We start from the raw sequence: 22,500 nt of genomic DNA on the forward strand, positions 1-22,500 counted from the left end.
AGCTGAAGAGGGATGTGTGCCCCTGGCTTGGGGGTGAAGCCACAGACAGGCAGGTGGGCTCTGGTTTGGCACGGGGCTTGCATTTGTGGGTAAGGGCATCTTGCTCCATGCTGTTCCACACTGAATTCCCCTTCAGCAGCTGCAGGTCTTTCTTTGAGCCTGTGTTCCAGCGACCCGGGCTCCCTGGCTTTCTCCGTGTGGCCAGGAGCTCTCCTTGGTGCTGACCGTGCTCAACTGGGCCCTGGCAGCAGGGCTCTGGTGCTTCCGGCTTTCTCTGCCACTGGGCCTGCCTGAGGGACTCAATAAACACAAGCTGAAGGACGTGGATGTGTGGTGGACTATCTCCTACTGAAGCCCCAGGTGCCTGGAAAACAGTTGTGTAAAGGTCTCTCCGCCGCAAGTGTCCTGGGCTCTGATCTGACTCTGTGCCTAGCATGTTCTGTGACACTCTCCCTAGCTCCCACAAAGAATCGCTGTCACTTTTCTATGGGGACACAGTAGTTTGTAGTAAAGGCAGCATGAATGTCATAGATGTTTGTAAAGTGGATAAGTGACACAGTGGAGGGACACTGAGTTTCTGAATACTGTGGCACCCACAGCCTTCCATGGGACTTATTTCTCCACATGCACAATGGGGACAGGCCACTTCTGTCCCTGCCACCGAGGGGAGGTGGGAGGAACAGAAAGGATGCAGACACAAGGCCTTAGAGTTCAGGTGAGAAGTCCCGAGGCTAGACTTGATAGCAATTTCATCTCTGGTCATCTGCGTAGCCTTCGGTGGGTTTCCTAATTACACGGAGGCCCAGTTTCCCCAGCATCAAATGAAGTTATGAAGGTGAAGAGGAGAACCCTTAGGGTGTGATAAGCAGTGTTTATTGGTCCCCCCTCATGTAATCCACGCTTACCAAGGCCCAGTCCTTGAGAGCCTGACTGTGACTTCTGCCTTTATTCCTCTTGCTACAATTCTATCCAGGGTCACGTGTTTCACAAGCTCAGGGTGGGCTGCCACATACATCACATTGATGCCTGTTATGCCTGCTGTTGTCCAGTGCACCCAGCCTGCATAAATGTACCGAACAGAGCTGCTCCTTCCAAGGGCAGAGGAAGCAAAGTGTCTCATTGGCACTTGAAAACGCTCGCTGATGGAGCCTGGGATCAGTGGGCAGCCTGGGAGAGTTGATGGAAGATCTGGAAGACACTGGGTCCACTGAGGTTGGAGAAAAGGGAGCACGGGGACCTCTAGTCCCACAGAAACTTTTGGGCCTTTGGATGGGACCTGCAGGGCGGGAGCCTACACTGGTTTAGCGCTGGGTTGACCTGGCAGGTCATACTGCCAGTCCTGCCTCCTAAAGCCAGTGCTTTCTCCCTCACCTCTCCATTCTAGCTCCTATCTGTTTAAGAAAGGCACTTGTAGAAATTCCCCACCCCTAGAGCTCTCTGGGAAGTCAGCAAGGGTTAGAGAAAGTTGCATACAGAAGTCCGGAGAGGTAGTCCAGATGCCTGCTGGGTCAGTCCAGTTCTGTACAGGACTCCTGGGTCCCATGGCTGCAGTCAGGGCAGCCCAGTGGGTTGGGACCCACACCATGGCTGCAGATCAGGTGTCCCTCTGCTGGGGCCGCAGCAGTAGAGAGCGAGTCCTCTGTGGACTGGTTCAGCCCTGCTGGCATCTGGGCTTGGCTGGCACTGGAAGGTATGGTGGTTTTGAGACTGTCTTCTGAGGCAGGTCCCTGGCTTTGTCCATCCTGGAGGATTGTCTCATCTGTAGAGACTATGGCTGTCTGGAGAGGCTCTTCTTGGGGCAGGCTGCCAGGGGCCAGTGGGAGTCCCTTCTCTCCCCAGCCAGGCTTGGTGCGGATGCCCACAACCTTCAGGATGGCATCCATTTGCTTGGCGTAGTCCAAGTGGCCATTGACCTGCAGGGAGATGGTGAACGAGGACCATGTGGGTAGGTGGGCAGGGCTTACCTCTTCCATGGAATCCAAGCTAAGCTCCACCCCTCAGCATCCAGGATCCCAACTGTTATTGGTTCTCAAGTCCAGAGTGCACTGGAGTGGGGCCTGGAGGCGGGGCTATAGGATCTGAGGCAGGGAAAGTTAGAGAAAGCTTCCCTGAGCAAGAAGGCCCATTCTGATGACTAGCAGGCAGGGAGGGGCTCAGTGTTTCCTCTTCAATAGCCACAGGACCCTGTGGGGGGGGGCTTTCTGTCCCCAACATTAGGAGTGACTCTTCCAGAGGGTGGCTGAGAGGGTTTCCCCAGGAAAAATCCCAAGTTGGGAATAAAGCTTTGTCTCAGCCAGTAAGGATCTGTTCCTTCACAGCTCACAGCCCCTCCCCCATCGTCCCTCCACCTCTCCCATCCTCCTTTTAGGAACTTTCCCACTTGCCTCCCCATTGGGTACTGAAAAGTTAACTCCCCAGATAGCAGTGTGGACAGGAGGGGCCTTGGGCAGATGGTCAGAGCAAGTGTCCTGTCTCAAGCTTGAACAGAGCTGTCCCCCTGAGGGCAGACTGGGTACAAAGCCAGCTTGCCTCGCCACCATGAGACCATGTAGCCAGGAGCTGCCACCAGATCAGTGCCATGGCTGTCACTGTTAGAAGCCAGATAACATTCTGTTCATGGTACATAATCTAGCCCCAGGTATTGGCTCCTGGCCATCCCAGATGGGCCGAGAAGAGAAGAGAGCAGTAGAGTTCCCTGATGCTTCTTGAGTTCTTGTGTAAGACTATGAGCATCTTTTCTTAACCCCCTCCCTGTATGTGTGTTCGTGTGTGCGTGCACGTGTGCATGTGCACATGTGTGCGTGCGTGTGTAGATCAAAGATCAGGTATCTCCCTCAATCAATCACTCCCCAGCATTTTCTCTCTCTCTCTTTCATTCTTTCTCTCTCTCTCTCCCTCTCTCTCTTTCTCTCTCTCTTTCTTTCTTCCTCTCTTTCTTTCTTCCTCTCTTTCTTTCCTTCCTTCCTTCCTTCCTTCTGTCCTTCTTCTCTCCCTTTCTCTTTCCCTTCCTTCCCTTCCTTCTTTTCTCCTCCTCCTCCTTTCTCCTCCTCCTCCTTTCTCCTCCTTTCTCCTCCTCCTCCTCCTTCTTTTTACTATGTATGTAGTGTTCTGTATACTGAATATATGCCTGTATGCCAGAAGAGGGCATTGGATCCCATTATAGATGGTTGTGAGTCACCTTATAGTTGCTGAGAATTGAACTCAGGACCTCTGGGAGAGAGCAGCCAGTGCTCTTAACCTCTGAGCCATCTCTCCAGCCCCTCCCCCCACACCTTATTTTTTGAGACAGGGTTTCTCATTGACCCTGGAACATATCTATTTGGCTGGACTGGCTGGCCAGCAAACTCCAGGGATCCTCCTGCCTCCATACCCCCAGTACTGCCATATCTGAATGTTTTTCACCTGAGTTCTGGGGACCTGAACTCAGATCCTTACACTTTTGTGGAAAGCACTTTGCTGAGTGAGCCAAGGCATCCCCTCTCATCCCCTTGAAATGCATAGTCTCTCAAGGGAATCAGAGAGGTACACGGAAATCACAGCCCACCTTGACTGCCACTTAGTAGGTGCTGTATAAATTTAGGTTTTCTTACTTTAGTTTGCCTCTAAGAGGATATGAAGGTGGAGAGATAGCTGGGTTGATCCATTCGGGAGCCCAAGATGGCTGCTTAAGCTCTAGTTATCACATCTGAATTCCAGGGAACAGAAACTTCAGACCCACGGAGACAAACACTAACCAATTCTCTATGAACAAATAAAAAGCTGCTTCCTTGAGCATTTTGGATCTCAGGAAGGACTATATGGGAAAAGGCAGACAGAAGGGCTGAGCAGTGTCATTACTGCAGCTGACCCCAAGTGGCCCTCATACCTACAGCCCACAGCTCTGGCTTCCTCTGCCACTGTCTCAGCCACACATAGTCCGCCAGCTGCTGTTCTATAAAGACCCACGATGGAGTCTTTATTGCTGGTACTTCATGTTTACAGTCAGTGGAGGGGAGGGGAGGTCTCCCAGGGGTAAGGTTGGGCAAGGGTGGGTTCGACACAGTTGACACTGAAGTTTTCAGCCCATGACCATCTCCTCAGCTGTCCCTCTGAGCTTTGCCCGCTGCCTGGTACCGTCAGGCATCACTAATGTAAAGCAGCCATCTTTCATGACTGATGTGGGTAAAGCCCCAGGACACACCAGGCAGCTCCCAGCACATGCTATCAACCAGCAAAGGCTCATTAGACTATTGGCCAAGAGACTGTGGACTCCAGTCACCAGGTCCACGTGGGCAGGAATGGGCCCCAACATTTCCTCTTTCCTGCCTTACAAGAGACCTGGCCTGGCTGCCACCACCCCACGTGTCTGTGCCGATGATCCTTCTCATGCCCACTAGGCCCTGGGTTCCCCAGTGCCACTTGTTTCTGTAAAATGAAGCTGACAATAACTGCAGCCCTATATGGGCTGGCATGGGCAGGAGACCATGGGGATACAGGCATGTTTGGCAGGACTGCAAATGGCTGACCAGCCTCTGGAGGTTTAGGAACACAGGCAAAATTCTGGCAGAGGGCCCAGGCTCTGAGGCAGTTCCCTGGGTTTCTGGCTTGAATCTACAATGTCCTCTCAGGCTCAGGTTCATTCTCCAGCTGGTGGTTGTGAGGCTGTGGAACCTGTGTTAGCGCCCTGTGGGTGGAGTAGGTCACTAGAAGTGGGCTTTCAATGGGACACCCAGTCCCTGGCTCCTCCCTCACCCTTTGATTTCAAGCTATCCCTCTGTGAACTGCTTCCTGTTGGCCCTTTCCCTCCCTGGCAGACTGAAACCTGACTAAGCCGTGAGCACAGATAAATCCTCATTTAAGGTATTTCTGCCAAGGAGCAGAAAGTCACTGGTATGCTCGAGTTTGCCACTCCAGCCTCAGTTTCCACATCTGGACAGTGGATCAGTATGCCTTCCTGGGACTTCTTGTAGGGTCTCCTGACACAGGGCGGCTGTTGTCACTGCTGGTGCTATTACTGACTGTGAACTCTGTGACAGGTTCTTTGTTAAGTCCTAGACATCAGGTACATTCTCTGGGACATGAAGAGATTTGTCCTGGACAGCTTCACTCGGTGAGCCCTGCGATGGTGAAAATCCTCCACTTCCTGCAGCCTAGAGTTGGGGCAGGCTGACAGGCAAACCGGCATCTTAGCCAGGGTCCTTTTATCCATCCCAGACATGGTCCATGCCTGCCACAGGGAGGACGGACAGACAGGTCTGTAGTCTCTGCTGCAAAGGGAGCTGGCAGGCAAGTCCTACAGAGGGAGCCCTGCCAGCCCCTTTTCCAGCAAGCTGCCAAGGAAAGGCAGGGACACAAAGGCAATGCTAACTACCTCTAATTAGTCAGAGGAGGGAAGCACCGCTTTGCTGAGGCCCCTAATGTGATAAAGAGCTATTATTAGGCAGAGCTACAAAGCTGAGCCAAAGCCAAGGTGTTTGAGGAGGGAGAGGTCTGGGAGCAGCTAGTCTCCAGGGTGGAGAAGTGAGGGTGGCGGCCTGGCTGAAGAGGAGGGGACTAATATTAGGGAGCACTCATGAGCCCAGAGCTCTAGGCCTTGCATCTTCAGCAAACATCCCATATAATGGGCCAGTACTATATTATGTTCTTGCTTGGCTGGCACCAGGGTCTACTGCTTTGAGTGCAGCCCATGTCCTGCCCCGGAGTCCTGTGTGTGCTTTGGTTATGTATGGGGGAAGTGTGGTGGTGGCAGCGGCGGGACAGCTCTGACAGGTCATCTGGGGTGAAGGTGTTGAGGGGGTTTGGTAATTTGAGGACTCTAGGGGTTTGGATTCAGCTCTGTGAATTGCTTGTTAGGAGACAGGAAGTTTTGTAACCCTTGATTTCCTCATCTGTAAATGGGGTAGAACAGTCCCTGCCTGGAGGGTAGCTTAAGGATTATAGCCACCAGGGAACGGCTGGGATTGAGCTCAGCTAGCAAGAGGCAGGTATGTGCAGGTACCATCTCCAAGTGCTGGAGTGACCTGGTGCCCCTCATACACAGGCCAATGGGACAGACCAATACTCACCACTGAGGTCAGGTCCACATTCTCCATCCTCCGGTCCTGCAGCAGCACAGGCTGGAGGCCAGCGACGCGGAGCTGCACGGAAGATGTGCGGTACACAAAGCTCAGCAGCCAGTCTCCCCTGCAGGCAGAAAGAGGGGCTGTCAGCTTGAGCCCGGGCAGGTTGGGCCTTTGACCCCTGGGCAACCGACCAACTGGGCATAGTTACTACACAGACTGGGTTGGCTTCAAACTCACAATCCTTCCATGTCAGCCTCCAAGTGCTAGGATGGCATGTGGGCACCAGAGTGGTCTGCTAGATGCTCTCAGGGCTCTGGCCTCCAGCTGGTACCTCCTTCTTCCCCTCCAGAGATGAATCCCTTTATAAGGGAACCTTGCTCTTTTCCTGTAGGCTCATCCATCACAGGCCCTTTACTGACTGTCCCTCCCTGGCCTTCAGATGTCACCCAGGGCCTCTGGTCTCTGAGCTCTGCAGGGTGCTTGCCTAGGATACACAAACCCTGCTTTTGATCCTTAGCACTGTGTAAGTCAGAATTGGAGGGTGCCTGTCTGTGCATCATGATGCCCGGGAGGTGGAAGCAGAGGAGCTTTGGCTGTATAGAGAGTTCAAAGCCAGCCTGAGCTATATCAGAGCCTGCCTCAACAAAATAAAGGTCACCACTCATCTCTGTAGCCTGCCCTTTGACTCTGAGCTTGGAGTGCCACCTCCAGGACACTTGGTGATCATCCTATGTGTTTGCAAGTGCCTTATCCACAACCTTTGGGACCTGTGGCAGTTGAGAACTCATGAGGTTTGGAGTTTTTACAGCTAACCAGCCTGTGGGCTCCCTGATACAGGACTGTCTCGTGAGGCTTGGAGTGGGGGCTGCTTTTTTGGGGCTTGGGGATTTAATTCAGAATGAAACTCTTAGGGCCTCTCTACAAATGCCAAATGAGGCTGCTCTCCCACTCCCTTCCTGACCCCCAGGTCCCACCACTTGCCAGAAGGCCTGTTGCCCAGGCTGCTGACTTTGCAATGCCAGCTGCTTCTATCTTCCCACCCATGCCCAGAAATCACACTCCAAAAACGGAGCCCAGATGCCTGCACTGCCAATGGCACACACAGGCATGCCTTAGCCCCAAAGAGCTCTTGTCTCAGGTGCTACCCCACGCTTCCTCCTTCAGAGTCATCCCCTGCAGGATCCTACAAGACCCTCCCCTGCCATCCTGCAGGGTGGGACGCCTCCCAGATCTGAACCTCTGGGCCTAGGCACAGTGCTGACACCCCCGTGATCAGCTTCTGGTACCTTTCAGCATAGAGACTTCTTGTCTCCAGAAAGGGTGGGGAAGGGCACACCCGGAGCTCAGGAAATGTACTTTCCTTCCCCATGGCATGAGCTTCAGACAGACCTGCAGTAGCCATTGATGATTCTCCCAGACACCACATTCCGGAATGGTTCCCAGTGCTTGGGGTCCCCTTCTACTGGTGCGCCCAGAAGGACCACATCCTCAATGATCCCTTGGCAATCTGGTGAGAGACCCCAGAAGAGTCTGTCAGTGTTCCTGAACACAGTGATCCTGATGGGAAGGGGTGGGGCGGATGGAGATGGGGAAAAGAAGGGGGCAGTGCACACACATACATAAGCACGCGCACACATACATCCACACACACCCCACACCAGAAGTGGAGGCTGACATAGGGTTCCAGGCCAAGTCGACCCTCACATGTCTGATCTATTCCTGCAAAGTGTCACTGTGAAAGTTAAGGTAAGCAGCACACAGCCACATAGACAGCACATGGCACAGCCCGAGTAGGGAACAAAGTGTCTTGGCACCACGCGAAAGCTCAGACAGGCTTCGATCATGGATGACTTGCTCATGCCCCCTTCAGAGAGACCCCAAAGGCCCTCATCATTGCAGAGCAGTTGGGAGACACTGAAGCCTTCTTTGATCAATTTCCTGGGAGCTTGGCAGCCTGGAGGGATGGGGGTGATGGGTTTTGGATGCAGATTATGTCATCAGACACTCTGACATAATGATTCAAGAATATTTTAGGACTGCTCTACTAGAAGTGTTTGTATGTCCTGTAGGCTTGGAGTCTTGCTTGGAGCTCAGACACACGGGAAACTGGCAGTCTGCAGAAGGGCACACAGTTACTATCTGAGAACTACTCTGGCAAATGGGGGTGCATGTCCCCTCTCTCTAGTACTGTCCTTTCCTGCTTTCTTTCCCTCCCTCCCTCCCTCCCACCCTCCCTCCCTCCCTTCCTTCCTTCGTTCCTTCCTCCCTTCCTTCTTGTTTTGTTTCTCAAGACACGGTTCATTTTCTCTGTGTAGCCTTGACCATCCTGGAACTCACTCTATAGACCAGGCTGGTCTTTAACTCACAGATCTGCCTACCTCTGGCTCCGGAGAGCCGGGATTAGAGGCGTGCACCACCATCAGCTAGACCCTTCTGCTTTCTTTTTGTCACACAAAGTTTACTAATCTGTCCCTTCCTCTAACCCCAGGGTTCAGTGAGCCTGTCACATCTGTGTGGCTGTGTGGAGAACTATTGGAGCACACACTGAAGAACAAATAGGAAGCCGGGCGGTGGTGGCGCACACCTTTAATCCCAGCACAGAGGCAGAGGCAGGCAGAATTCTGAGTTCAAGGCCAGCGAGGATGGAGAGATGGCTCAGTGGTTAGAGAACTGACTGCTCTTCCAGAGAACCCAGGTTTGGTTCCCAGTATCCACACGGTGGCTCACAACTGTCTGTAACTCCAAGTCCAGGGAATCTGATGTCCTCTTCTGGCCTCTATAAATAGCAGGCATGTAGGTGGTGCACAGATATACATGCAGGCAAAACATCCATTCACATTAAAAAAAAAAAGACTCTGGCACAGAAGTCACCATGACCTCACTCATGGTTCTAGGGGAGTTTTAAAATCTGTGTGAAGTTAGTGCCAATCAGCACATTGCTTCAACCCTGCCCTGGATAGGGTATTCAGAAAACCAGTGAGACCTCATTCTGAACTCTTCCCTTGGAAGATGGGGAAATGGGCTTAGAGAGAAGATGCCAGCCCAAGGTCACATAGCCAGAGAGTCACTCCAGCTAGGACCACAACCCAAGGTATCCAAATAGCTGTGGGTTCCCTGGGACCGTTCTCTTTTCTGTTACAGTAACCAAGAGGGCCAAACTGTGTAGACCTCTAGTCATCTCTGGAGGGCCAGGATTTCTGGAGCCACCACTCCTTTGCTGGAGGAACTCTGTCAGTGGCCTTTCTGCCATGGGCAGCCAGTGGAGTGGAGTGCTACATCTCCTTGTGACCAGCAGGGACAACAGCGGGGATTCTGAGCCAGTGTCAGATCTAGGGAGCCAGGGAGAAAAGCTGAAAGAGGCAGCTGCTGTGACTCTGAACTGAGACTAGCCAGTGAATCTCCCGTGTAGCCCAAAATGAGTGCAAACCAGGTTGGGTTGGACATGAATTCTGCCGTTGCTGAAGCCCAGCCAGAAGCTGCCTCACCAAGGTCCATCTACTCACAGATGTGCTGTGTTCACAGACAAGTTCTGCTCACTGCACGGGATTTGCAAAAGATCTGCTCACTGTGTGGGACTTGCAAAAGGCTTGCTCTCTTTAGCATGTGGGAGGACCTAAGTTTCTGTTCCTACATTGAAAAGAAAATCCTTATCAGGTTATACCTCCAGTGTCCAGCAGCCCCCAGGATGTGGAGTCTGTATAGAAGGCACCTACTGTTCAAGACTGACAAAAGATGCCAGAGGGCCAATGAGATGGCTCAGTGGGTAAAGGTGTGGGAGTTGAACCCAGGAACACACATGGTAGAAGGAAAGATCAACTCAAGTTGTCTTCTGACCGCCATATGGGAACCCAGGCATGTGTGTATAGATACACTTGTATGCACACACACCATACACACAAACAACAGATACACACATGTAAATGCATATGCACATATATACACACTTACGTATATACACATACAACAGATACATAAACATACAACAGATATATCCACATACATACACACATATATACACACCAGATATATACACAGACACATACACACACTAAATAAGTGTAAAATTATAAAGATGCCAGAGATGAACATTTAATGGCCCTGGCAATCCTTTGCTGTGGGAACAGTGTCTACCAAAAGTCACTTTCTGGTCCTTCTATCCTGTGAAAGTTTGAGGTATTAAATACAGACCCACAGGGCTGAGGATGCAGCTCAATAGAAGAACACTTGCCTACCATGGGCCTTCCATCCCCCGCCCTCACATACTTATGCATATTCATATTCTTATATAAAAGGGGTGAGATTATCTTCAAGTTCAGAAGTCACAGACACAGACAGCTTTTGTGCCTCTCCATTTGAAACAGCTCCTTAGATTTTATTTATACTCTGCTTCCACTATGGGAGTGGGCGGTCCTCCATCCTGCTGTAACTTTGGCAGTAAGGGGGCGGCATGCCTCTGGTTGGAAAGGGAAGCTTGTCAGTCAAGCCCTCGCCCTCCACTCCAGGACTTTCTGTCACTGTTTCTCTCTAGTCCAGGAGTGATCCCTTTGGATGGAAGTCAAGGCTGGAGATGAGGCTCAGTTGGGAAAGCGCTTGTCTAGCATGCACAAAGCCCTGGGTCTCATGCACACATGAGTTGGGTGTGGTTATAGATGTCTGTAATCCCAGCATCTGAGAGCTAGAGGCAAGAGGATCAGAAGTTCAAGGCTGTGGTGGGTTGAGTGAGAACGGCACCTATAGGCGCATATACTTGAATATTTGGTTCCCAACCAGTGGACTGTTTAGGAAGGATTAGGAGGCGTGGCTTTGCTGGAGAAAGTGTGTCACTGGGGGGTGGGCTTCCAGGCTCTCTCTCTCTCTCTCTCTCTCTCTCTCTCTCTCCCTCTCTCTCCCTCTCTCTCCCTCTCTCTCTGCCTTCTGCCTGTAGATCAGGATGTAGTTGTCAGCTACTTCTTCAGCACTGTGCTTGCCTACTGCCATGCTCCCTGCCATGTTGATCATGGACTAACCCTCTGAAACTGAAAGCAAGCCCCCAGTTAAAGGCTTTCTTTAATAAGTTGTCTTGGCCATGGTATTTCCTTGGAGCAATGAAACAGTAACTAAGACAAAGGTCATTGTTGGCTGTTTCGCTAGTTCCAGCCCAGCCTGAGATACATGTAGCCTAGGATCTCACTTATCCTAGGTTGACTTAGGACTAGCTGAAGATGGTCTTGAACTTGTGACTTTCCTCCTTTTACTTCCCCACTGCTGGGATTAGAGGTGTGGATCACCACTCTGAGTTTATGAGCACTGGAGACAGAACTCAGGGCTTCATGCACCCTAGGCAAGCACTCTATCGACTGAGTCATATCTCCAGTCCCTTATCACTTTCTTTTTATTTATTTATTTTTTAATATATTTTTTTTAACAATTTATTTTATTAATATATGTAAGTACACTGTAGCTGTCTTCAGACACTCCAGAAGAGGGAGTCAGATCTTGTTGCGGATGGTTGTGAGCCACCATGTGGTTGCTGGGATTTGAACTCTGGACCTTCGGAAGAGCAGTCGGGTGCTCTTACCCACTGAGCCATCTCACCCTTATCACTTTCAAAAGTTCAGGTCAGAGGGCTGGAAAGATGGCTCAGTGGTTAAGAGTGCCTAATGTCCTTGCCAAGGACCATGGTTCAGATCCTAGCACCCATGCTGGGCAATTCACCACCACCTAAACTTCCAGCTCTAGGGATCTGACACCCTCTTTTGGCTTGCATAAGAGACTGCACTCACACTGCTACATAAAATGAAAAAATAAAAATAACTCTTAAAAAAGAACATGTTTGCTCTGTAGCCTCAAGAAGATCCACGTCGTACAGAGTTCTTTCTTTACTTTTGACGACATTGTGCTATCAGCTTTACTCCTGTCTGCTGTCCTTCTGGTGTTTCTGGAGGCTCACCCTAGACTCCTGGGATGACATTTTCATCGCCCAGAACTCCCACAAGTCTAGAGATGGCTTCACTTTCCCCAAAACCCATCCAGGACCCAGGTGGGAGACCATCCTCTTCTCAGTAACAGCCTTGAAAACTGTGTATGTGTAAACTCTTAAACTGAAATTTAAAGACCATGTCCCAGGGGCCCAGCTTCACCCATGGAAACCAGCATAGCTGACCTGTTCTCTGCTGGTCTCCCCATATCAGGCCTTGTTAAAAGGGAAATCAGTATGCACAGGGCGTCTGATATCTCTCCAAACAGCCAGAGAGGCTCGAACACATTCCTGCATCCCTGTCACGTTGTCAGTAATAAGACTCTCTCAGCTGTACCTGCAAAGTGGCTGATCCCCTCCCTTCCATCAGGGGCTCACACGTGCAGAGAGTGATAAGGTGAGAATGGGGAGGGGGCAGCATCCACGAGCTGCAGATCTGCAAGAAAGGCCTTAAAGAAGATGCTATGAGCTGTGTCTGACACAAACCAAGTCCATTGAAAAGATACTCACATATGCACTTGGTAAAGGAAGCAAAAAACTATAAAGGGAGGGAGATGAATTGGGAGAACGGGGAAAGAGGAGTCCTGACTACAAAGGCTGTCCCCTAAGGGAGGCTCACACTGCCAGAAAATCACCTAGGAACCTCTTTGGCCTTCTGATCAGGATTTAAGATGAATTCTTCAAGGGGATAACTAAGCCTTCAGTTCTACCCTCTGATGCTCACCCAGAGTGAGATGGCTGTTACTGCACCCCAGGAATCTCAAAATTAATCTGTTCCACCTGGCCTCTCCTGGCTGCGCTCCCCACCCCCAGCCCCCAGGCAGGCTGATGCTAGGTTTGACTTGGTTCAAGCAACTGGTGGGTACAGTTTAATGGCTGGGAAATAAATCACATCGAATGCGATTGTGTGTTATCATGGAGATGAAAGCACCACCTGGCTGAGCCATGGTCTGCTGTGTATTTCTGGGGTGTCTGGTGACAGCCACGCTCATTTTCAGCCAACTGGGATTGTAGGGACTCCAGGATTGGCTGTTCAAATAAATCTGTAAAAAAATACTTTATATTATTATTATTATTTTTAAAAAATTATACATATGTATGTCTAGATGTATGTGCATATGCGCGCAGTGCCCAGTGGATGACAGAAGAAGGTATTGGGTCCTGGAGCCGGAGTAATAGGAAGTTCTGAGAGGCCAGACATGGTTATTGGGAATCAAAGTGGGATCCTCGGAAAGAGCACGTCATGCTCTTCATGGTTAACACTGAGCCATCTCTCCAGTCCCTTCCTTGGTTTTTGAGACAGGGTCTAACTATGCAGCCCTATGTTGGCTTGGAACTCATTGAGATCCACCTGCCTCTGCCTCCAGGAGGCTGGGAGTAAGTAAAGGCATGCACCACCGTGCCTGGCTCCCTTTGCTTTCTTTAGAGGAACGGTGTGCGTGGCCTATGCGTGTAGCACATGGACAAGCATGTGATGTGCGTGGAGGCTGGAGGTTGATGCTGCGTATCTTTGTCAGTTGCTGTCTCCTTTCTCTTTGGAGATGGAATCTATCATTGAGCCCGGTGCTTACCAATTGGCTAGACTTACTGGTCAGTAACCTCGGAGGCTCCACCCATCTTCCACTTGTGCCCAGGTCACAGATGTGCACATCATGTCTGGCTGTCTTACATGGGTCTGAACTCAGGTCCATGCAAGCTACAGGTACTTTCCTGACTGAGACATCTCAGCACCCCTACTACACCCTTTAAAAAAAAATTTTTTTTTTCCCCTGTAAGACAGAGTCTCAATATATGTAGTCAGGCTGGTCTTGAATTTGTAATCCTCCTGCCTCAGCCTCCTGCGTGCTGGGATACCAAGTGTGTGCCACTATGCCTGGCTCTCTTTGTTTTTTAGCATTACCACCTCCTCCTTTAGGAAACGTTTAGGACCAAGTGACCCTGGAAGGTGAGCAGAACACCTCCATCCTACCATGGACATTCAGCCTCAGAGACCTACAAATGCTGTACTGGGACACACAGCGAGTACCATGTAGGGTTCGGGTCTTTTTACATTTCATCCCCTCCTTCCCTTCCACACTTCCCTTTGTGATCTGATACAATTTTTAATCAAGTGTGTTTTGACAACTATGGTGTCTGGAAAAATTGAGTTATTACAAAACAGATCATAGGTACCCACAAAGATGACTACTTTCAGTTTGGTGGGTGCAAGAGGCACCATGTGATGACTAGGCTGAGGTACGTAGGTACCACGTGTCAAACAGAAGTGCATGAACAGAGCCAAGTGTAAGAACAGATAGAGCCAAGAAGGAGAAAGAGGGGCTCATGACCTATTAAAGTTTCCATCTGAGAGTTTTCATTACTAGGGATGGAACCAAGGGCCTTGTATACTAGGCGAGTGCTTTGCTATAGAGCTATTTCCCTAACCTTTGGATTTTTAACACACACTGTGGTGGTTTGAATGAGAATGGCCCCATAGGCTCATATATTTGAAGATTGGCTGTTGGTGGAACTGTTTGAGGAGGATCAGGAGGTGTGGCCTTGCTGGAGGAGGTGTGGTCTTGCTGGAGGGGGTGTGGCCTTGCTGGAGGAGGTGTGGCCTTGCTGGAGGAGGTGTGGTCTTGCTGGAGGAGGTGTGGCTTTGCTGCAGGAGGTGTGGCCTTGCTGGAGGAGGTGTGGCCTTGCTGCAGGAGGTGTGGCCTTGCTGCAGGAGGTGTGGCCTTGCTGCAGGAGGTGTGACCTTGCTGGAAGAGGTATAGCCTTGTTGGAGGAGGTGTGGTTTGTCACTGCGGGTGGGCTTTGGTGTTTCAAAAGCCTTGTGTTTGTGGATTGAGGTGTGAGCTCTCAGCAACTGCTACAGCACCACCTCTGCTTGACTGCAGTCATGCTCCCCACTGCGACTGGTCATAAACTCTAACCCTTTGGAACTGTGAGCCTCAAGTTCAATACTTTGTTTTTTTTTTTTTTTTTTTTCTTTTTTTTTTTGGTTTTTCGAGACAGGGTTTCTCTGTGTAGTCCTGGCTGTCCTGGAACTCACTCTGTAGACCAGGCTGGCCTCGAACTCAGAAATCCGCCTGCCTCTGCCTCCCAAGTGCTGGGATTAAAGGCGTGCGCCACCACGCCCGGCCCTCAATACTTTGTTTTATAAGTTGCCTTGGTCATGGTGTCTCATCACAGAACAGGCCCGACCAGGCTACTCTTTGGAGGAAAGAGGAAGACTTTGGGATTTTGGACTAGGAAGGTGGCCAAATGCTATAAGCTGTACTTACTGGGCCATCCTAGTAGAAGCTTGGAAGACAATAGTTGCTGAGGGAAATGTGAACTATGGAGGCCCAGCTCGACAGATATCACAGGGGAATGATATTAGCAACCGGGCTAGAGAACATTCTTGTGCTCTAGAGTTTTCATTGGCTGGTGTTTATATTTTGATACACAGGATCTTGGCTTTCCCATCAGAAATGTAATTTGTTTATGGACAAGGTCTCACATTGCTAGGATGGTCCCAGATTCACTATGTAGCCAAGGCTGGCCTCCCACCTCTCAGGTGCTGGGATTCTAGGCATGAACCCCATGGGTCCTTCACTGAGGGCGTGCAACTTGGGAATAAAATTTCTGGTAAACTGAGGACTGCAATCTAGTTGGGACTAGATGGACTGATTATGAGCATGCGTATACTTGAGTAAAGGCAGCTGTCCCTGCTCTGCAGTAAACCATCCTACCTCAGTGGCTCTCGGTGAACAGTGTTTCTTCCCAAGCGTCTACTAACCAGGCATAGCTGCTTCCTGAAGCTCAGGTAGGACTCACTTCTGGAAAATTCTCAGGCATTAAACTCCTCTCCCACCTTGGCTCTTCTCTCAGATTTTGCATTAGGCGACCAAGGAACTTCCTCATTCCCTTTTTCCACTTCCTTACCCCCACAAAGGCATTGTGGGTAATTTCTGCAAATGGATCTTGCTGTGGTTTCTCTCTTCCTCTGTCTAAGCTGTTACTGAAGCACCAGGCATGGATTTCACACCCTGCCTTCTCATGTCCAGAAATTTCAATTTCATTTGATTTATATTCAAATCTCTTATTATTTTATATTATCTATCTATCTATCTATCTATCTATCTATCTATCTATCTACCTACCTTTGGTTTTTCTAAGACAGAGTCTTTCTATGTAGCCCTGGCTGTCCTGGAACTCACTCTGTTGACCAGGCTGGGCTTTAACTCAGGGAACCTCTTGCCTCTGCCTCCCGGGTGCTGGAATTAAAGGTGTGCACAGCTATCATCAGGCCTATTATTTTTTTATTTTTCTAGTATCTTGTTAATCTGCAGGGTTTCTTCTATCTTTTTTCTTTTCTGAGAGAATATATGAAACCCAGGCTGGCCTAGATCTCATGGCCCTCCTGCTTCAGCCTCTTGGGTGCTGGAGTCAAAAGGCTGTGCTGCCACCCCTCTGGCCTTCTTCTCCTTTTTTTTTTTTTTCCTTCTTCTTTCTTTATTAGATATGGTTGACATGAAACTTGATTTGTAGACCAGATTGGCCTCAAACTCAAGAAGAGCTGCCTGCCTCTCTCTCCCAAGTGCTTGGATTAAAGGCGTGTGCCACCCTACGCCATGCCATGCCACCTCTAGTTCCTCTCTCCTCAGCTGCAGTTTTTAACCTATGTTTTAAAGAACTGTAACATACTGTTTTTCTAAGCATGAGGTCTGAGCCGGATGCCTCAGCCTCCAAGTGCTGGGTCACAGGCCTGGACCCTCCCATTACCTCGCATCACCTCCCATCACCTCTTCTATTCTGTTCTTGTTTCTCTACTCCTTGGAAGCTCAGTGCAGCACTTCAAGGAGAATCTGCTGCAACTTAATTAGCGTTTATAGGGTATCTGTAATGGGAGAATTTACACTGCTAATTAGTGGGAAAGCTAATTAGTCTGTACAATTGCCACACCAGAAATATGCTAATATAGACCTATTTCTGCCTGCCCCCTCACTTTCTGGGTCTCTCGCTCTTTCTTTTGCTCTCTCTTTTAAGACAAGAGCTCATCTGTACCCCAGGCTGGCCTGGAACTCCTTGTGTAGCTCAGGCTGACCTTGAGTTTGTGCTAATTCTTCCAACTGAGTGCAAGCATTAGCTACCACAACCAGTATTCTATCTATCTCTCCATCCATCCACCCACCCATCCATCTACTATCTATTTATTTATGTTTATTTCATTTTGGAGGTGCTGAGGCTTAAACACAGGGTCACACACCTGCTGTGCAAATTCTCTACCACTGTAATATGCACAGCCTCTTCCCCTTGCATATATTTTATTTTTATTTAGTCTTTTCTTTTCTTTTCTTTTCTTTTCTTTTCTTTTCTTTTCTTTTCTTTTCTTTTCGACAGGATCTTACCATGTAGCCTTGCTGGCCTGGACCACACTATGTAGACCAGGCCAGCCTCAAACTCATAGAGATCCATCTGCCTCTGCCTCCCAAGTGCTGGGATTAAAGGTGTGCACCATCATGCCTGGCTCTTGTTCTCCTTTTAAAGAATATGGGGTCTCAGTTTGTTGTCCAGGTTGGCCTTGAACTCTTGGACTCAAATATTCCTCTTGCCTCAGCCTCCTGCCTGAATAGCTGGGACTGTACAAGGCAGAAGCTTTGCAAGTCTTTACACCACGTCTGGAATGGCTGCCATGGCTACGGGCAGAGAGCAACGCTCATGATGGACTGTGATGCTGCCTTGCCTCAACAGCCCTTTGTCTGGGAGCTCTGGATGTCAGTAGAATGACTGAGAGCCAGCACAACCCATCTCTGAACGTTCCTGGAACGTCCATGGACCTTTTAAGCCTAGACCCCCATCTTAGAAGGGTCCCCAGTAACAGTGGCTTCCCCTAAGCCTAGACAAAGCAATGCTACCTTGATATTTTCTCTTCTCTGATTGGACCGCACCTCATCCTTGATGTTTCCTCTTCTCTGATTGGACCGTGCCCCTCATCCTTGATGTTTCCTCTTCTCTGATTGGACCGTGCCCCTCATCCCATGAGCCAAAAATAAGCCTTTAATCCCATAAAGCACTGCTCACCAGGTATTTGGTCACAAAGATGAGAAACAAGAGAAGTGCCCCATTCTGCCCCATTCTTATCTCAGATCCCTGGACTCGCAGGATGAATCCAGGAGAGGCTGCCGGGAAACAGCTGTCAAGCAGCTAACTAACAATCCCTTTTCTGCTTTGTAGATTTGGTGCCTACTAAATGTTTATCCAGGAAAATGAAAGCAAGGATAATATTGGTGGCAATTTCTCAGGAATCCCAAACAACTGGTGAGTTTTGCACAGGCTCTCAATGCAAGGCAGGCTGTTGAGACCCCTAGGGTGGGGGTCGAACAAACAGGGGTCACCTAAGACCATCTGCATAGCAGAAATTTACATTACAGTTCCTAACAGCAAAATTACAGTTATGAAGTAGCAACAGAATAGTTTTATGGTTGGGGGTCACCACATGAGGAACTGTATTAAAGGGTCACAGCGGTAGGAAGGCTGAGAACCGCCGCCCTAGAAGCTGGTGTCCGGGCCAGTGGCTGCTGCTCTCTTCTGTGAAGTGTGTCCCTCCAGGGCCACACCAATGTGGAGCTGCACTGACCACAGCACTGAGGGTGTCTCCAAGTAGGGCAGGACCTCAGGAGCCTACAGGAAAGATACCCTAGATGTGGCCCCTCCCAGGAAGCCTCATGGGGCACTAGGAAGGACCTGATGTGGGTGTCAGTTAGAGGCGGATATGCCACACTCATCCTAGACCAATACTCTGTGACAGAGCCCCTGACTTTCTGAGACTATTCTCTTGAAAACTGGGATAATGGTGGGAGGTTGGGGGTGGGGGAGGAGAGAGGGAGATAGAAGGAGAGGAAGAGGGAGGAGGAGGGGGAGAGGGAAAGGAGGGGGAGAGGGAGGAGCTGGGTAATGGAACAGAGGTAGGGGGAAGGGGGAGAGGAAGTGGGGAGAGGATTTTCTGCTAGAGATGGGGCAGGTAGGAAGGGATGGCTGTCCCCTGTGGTTCTGTGCTCCAGGATCACCAGCCTTGTCCCCTCCTTGGCACACTGGATGGGGGACAGTATTCGCCATCAGGGTTCTGCAGAGAGGAGGCAGGACAGATCAACTCCACCGCTGCTAGCTCTCTGAGTCTGTGATTCGCATACAGCAGACCCATCAGACCACACAACAGAGCCGCACCAGCCACCAGATTACAAAATGCAAAGCTAACCTGAGGGATGGGAGACTCCAGACTCCTGGCCTAATTAAGTCTACAGGCTCCCTAGGCACTCTCCAGAATCGCAGCGGTAATTATCTGACTATCTGACGTCCCTGCTGTGGTTCCCAGTGCAGCTCTCAGTTCAAGCTGATAAAGATCTTTCCAGCCCGACATGCTGCCCACAGCTCCCGCTCAGGAGCCTCAGCTTGACCCTTCTAATGAGCAACGGGCAGAGACGCTGAAGCTCGGCTGGTTAATTAAGTCTGAACAGCGCACATAGGCACTTTAAAGAAAGTGCCCAATGCAGACTGGGTTGAAATGGAAGGTCTAAGTGCTCTCCGTGGAGCCGGCATCTCCATGTCCCCACAAATCCCCTGCTCTGTACCTTTTGTTTTTTGATTTGACCAAGAGGAAGCTAATAGCTAAATCCATAGCTCAATTACTGCACAGGCTAATAATAGAGAAACAGAGTGTCCTGCGCCTCTGTTTTCCCATCCAACTTGACAGAAGCTAGAGTCATCTGGGAAGAACTTCAACTGAGAAAACACAATCAGCCCATAGGCGAGTCTGTGTAGGGCATCTTCTTGATAGATGATTGATGTGAGAAGGCCCAGCCCACTGTGGGTGGGGCCACCCTTGCAGGTGGCTCTGGGTCATCTAAGAAAGCAGCTTAAGTAATGCTCCAGGGAGTTGGTGCACACCTTTAAGCCCAGCTCTCAGGAGGCAGAGGCAGGTGGGTCTCTGTGAGTTCAAGGTCGACCTGGTCTATGGAGCAATAGCCGGGGTTACATAGAGGGAAACAACAGGGCAAGACCAAACAAAAAGCAGTCGAACATGCGTGGGAGCAAGGCAGGAAGCAGTGTTCCGCCACGGGTGTCTTAGCTCCCGCCTCTATGTTCCCACCTTGAATTCCTGTCTTGGCTTCTCTCAGTGATGGGCCATAAATTTTAAGAGAAATAAACTCTTTCCTTCCCTAATTGCTTTTGGTCAGGGTTCCCATCACGGTGACAGAAGTGCTAAGACATGGGGTACTCACTCAGGACAGTGGTAATCCTCCTACATGAAGATGGCTTCCTGGCCAGCCCCGTACTGGCCTTAGAGACAATCTCTATCCTATGGCTAGCCCCATGAAGAAAGCATTACGGGGTCCATTTCTCAGGAGACCAAGGCTTACATACTAAACGTGCAGTTTGCTTACTCAGCTGGGAGTAGTACTGTTGGGTTTAGACGCAGGCTTAGCTGTGAGCACATCTGCTGGCTCGAGGCTCAGCTCTCTGACATGGAAACTTCCTAATGGCTTTATATCTCCTATGCCTCCCTAGCCTTTTCTTTGTGGTCTCAGGGATTCTGCATGCTAGGCAGGCATTTTACCAGCTCTGATACCTACACGGGTGTATTTTTCTAACTTTCACCGCGTCAGAGGCAAGATGGAGCCGGCAATGCCTCTGTCTCAGTGATGTTAGTTCTACACAATGAGAGAAAACAGCAAAGCCCTTCATACATGGCCTGTCACATAGTCCACAGTCAACAAGTAGCCACTATTAAAACACAGACTAACTAGGGCAGGCTCCGGTGTCCTTTCACCAATCAGCCTAAAGTCTGGAGAGCTGAAGTGACTTGCCCAAGGCCGAACAGGGATCAGCAGAGTCTGGATTCAGGTCTCTAGAGTCTACACCTGGTGCTCCTTTGCCCCATACTCTCCCCTGTTATCCTGCATCTGGAAGACACTCGGAAGGATGACAAAAGGAGTCTGAGGATCCGAGAGCGATGGGGAGCCAGCCGGGTGGACAGAAGTGAGGGACCCCAGGGCCCAGCAGAAGCAGGCTTTTTAATCACTTAGCAAATACACCCTAAGGCCTGCTGGCCCAGCCCTGACTTCATGCACCGGGCCACCTGGCAGAGACCATTCCTAGTGCACCGAATTAATTCCCTCAATCCCTCTGGGATGAAGAGGAGAATAAATCCACGCCTGAACAAATGCACCCATGGATGAACGCATACGTCAGCTGAAGCAGGAACTGATTTCTGGGTTCAGAGGGCTTTTTCCCAGCTGAGGCAGCTAGCATGAGTCAGTCTGAACTGAGCTCCTCCAAATGTCCAATTTAAAAAATCTTTTCAAAGCAAATACACAGGGAAAAAAAAGAAAAAAAAAAAAAAAAAAAAACGGAACGGTCCATTATGCTCTGGGGCCTCGAGTCTCTTAGAGAGGCTCCAGTGGAGGTTCTTCTTGGCAGCGGGCACCGTCACCCTCACCCCTGCCACCAGCTGGCATCATTCCCAAAGCAAATTGATGTCCTTGGCTGGGAGACAGACTTTTGTTTGGGAGTGGGGGGGCTGTTTAACTTGGGGTAATCCTGGCTCGGCTCATTTCCTGATCGCTTGACAGGTGTGCTTCCTGTCTGAGTTTTGAAGGGGTGGTGGTGGAGCAGGGTGGGTGGGCTGCTATCTTGGTGTTGCAGGGTCACTGGGAGGCTTGGGCAATGGCTCATCAGTCAGCCCAGGTGTCCTGTGCACTGTGGTGTCTGTCCTTTGGGTTAAGGCAGCTCATGACCCCACTCCCCTCTTCCAAAGACCTGGAGTGTTTTCTTCGGTAGGAAGAACTCCCAACATGCTTAACCTACCTCATTCATAAGTCAGTTACTAACATGCCCAGGTCTGAGCCAGAGACCCCAACCCATGCCTCTGGGAGGGCAGTTTACTTCAGCTGACTAAGTTTCAGGAGGGTGAGACTGCTGCTGCCATCGCTCCACAACCTGGTATAGAACTTGGCACACAGTAGGCACCCCATGAACGAGCCAAGGAACTGGAATATCTGATCTAGGATATGGCTGTGGCTGAAAGCACACCACCAGGATGGGCTGCAGTAAAATCCAGAGTCAGAGAGAGACACAAGCGAGTCCCCCTTCTCTACCTTCCTGCTTGAGTGAGTGTGTGTGTGTGTGTGTGTGTGTGTGCTTGTGTGTCACACCTCAGGCACTGTCCACCTCATTTTTACTTGAACTTGATAATTAGCCAGACTGATTGGCCTTATGAATGAGGCTCCCCACCCCCCAGCTTTGCCTACACAGCACTGGGCTTACACACCTCCATGGTCAAACGCTTCTTAGGTGGGAACAGGGCATCAAACTCGGGTGCTCACACTTGTGGCAGACTCGGCACTCCGCATGCCATCTCTCCAGCCATTACTTCACCGTCTCTAAATCTCAATTTGCATGTAGAAAACCTGTCCCATGGGTTGGATGGGACTTGAGGAAAAGATGTATTAAATTCTCATCGGAGGAAAGAGCAGAGGT

The 22,500-nt window shown here is 50.2% G+C and overlaps 1 protein-coding gene across 4 annotated transcripts in view; it reads right to left on the reverse strand.

The window, feature by feature from the left end:
* Positions 1-851: 851 nt before the first annotated feature.
* The window catches only part of Tmco4 (transmembrane and coiled-coil domains 4), an 82,637-nt gene continuing 60,988 nt past the window's right edge, over positions 852-22,500 (reverse strand). For all 4 annotated transcript variants that reach the window (XM_029476243.2, XM_021160825.3, XM_021160824.3 and 1 more), the window contains 3 exons: positions 7,431-7,548; positions 6,045-6,162; positions 852-1,913 (listed from right to left, as the gene is read on the reverse strand). In XM_029476243.2, the coding sequence (XP_029332103.1) occupies positions 1,509-1,913; positions 6,045-6,162; positions 7,431-7,548 (641 nt within the window). In that variant the 3' untranslated portion in view covers positions 852-1,508. The remainder of the gene's footprint in view (positions 1,914-6,044; positions 6,163-7,430; positions 7,549-22,500) is intronic.

This window comes from Mus caroli, unplaced genomic scaffold, assembly GCF_978045245.1.
Source record: "Mus caroli unplaced genomic scaffold, Mus_caroli_1 scaffold_6, whole genome shotgun sequence".
Classification (NCBI taxonomy): domain Eukaryota; kingdom Metazoa; phylum Chordata; class Mammalia; order Rodentia; family Muridae; genus Mus; species Mus caroli.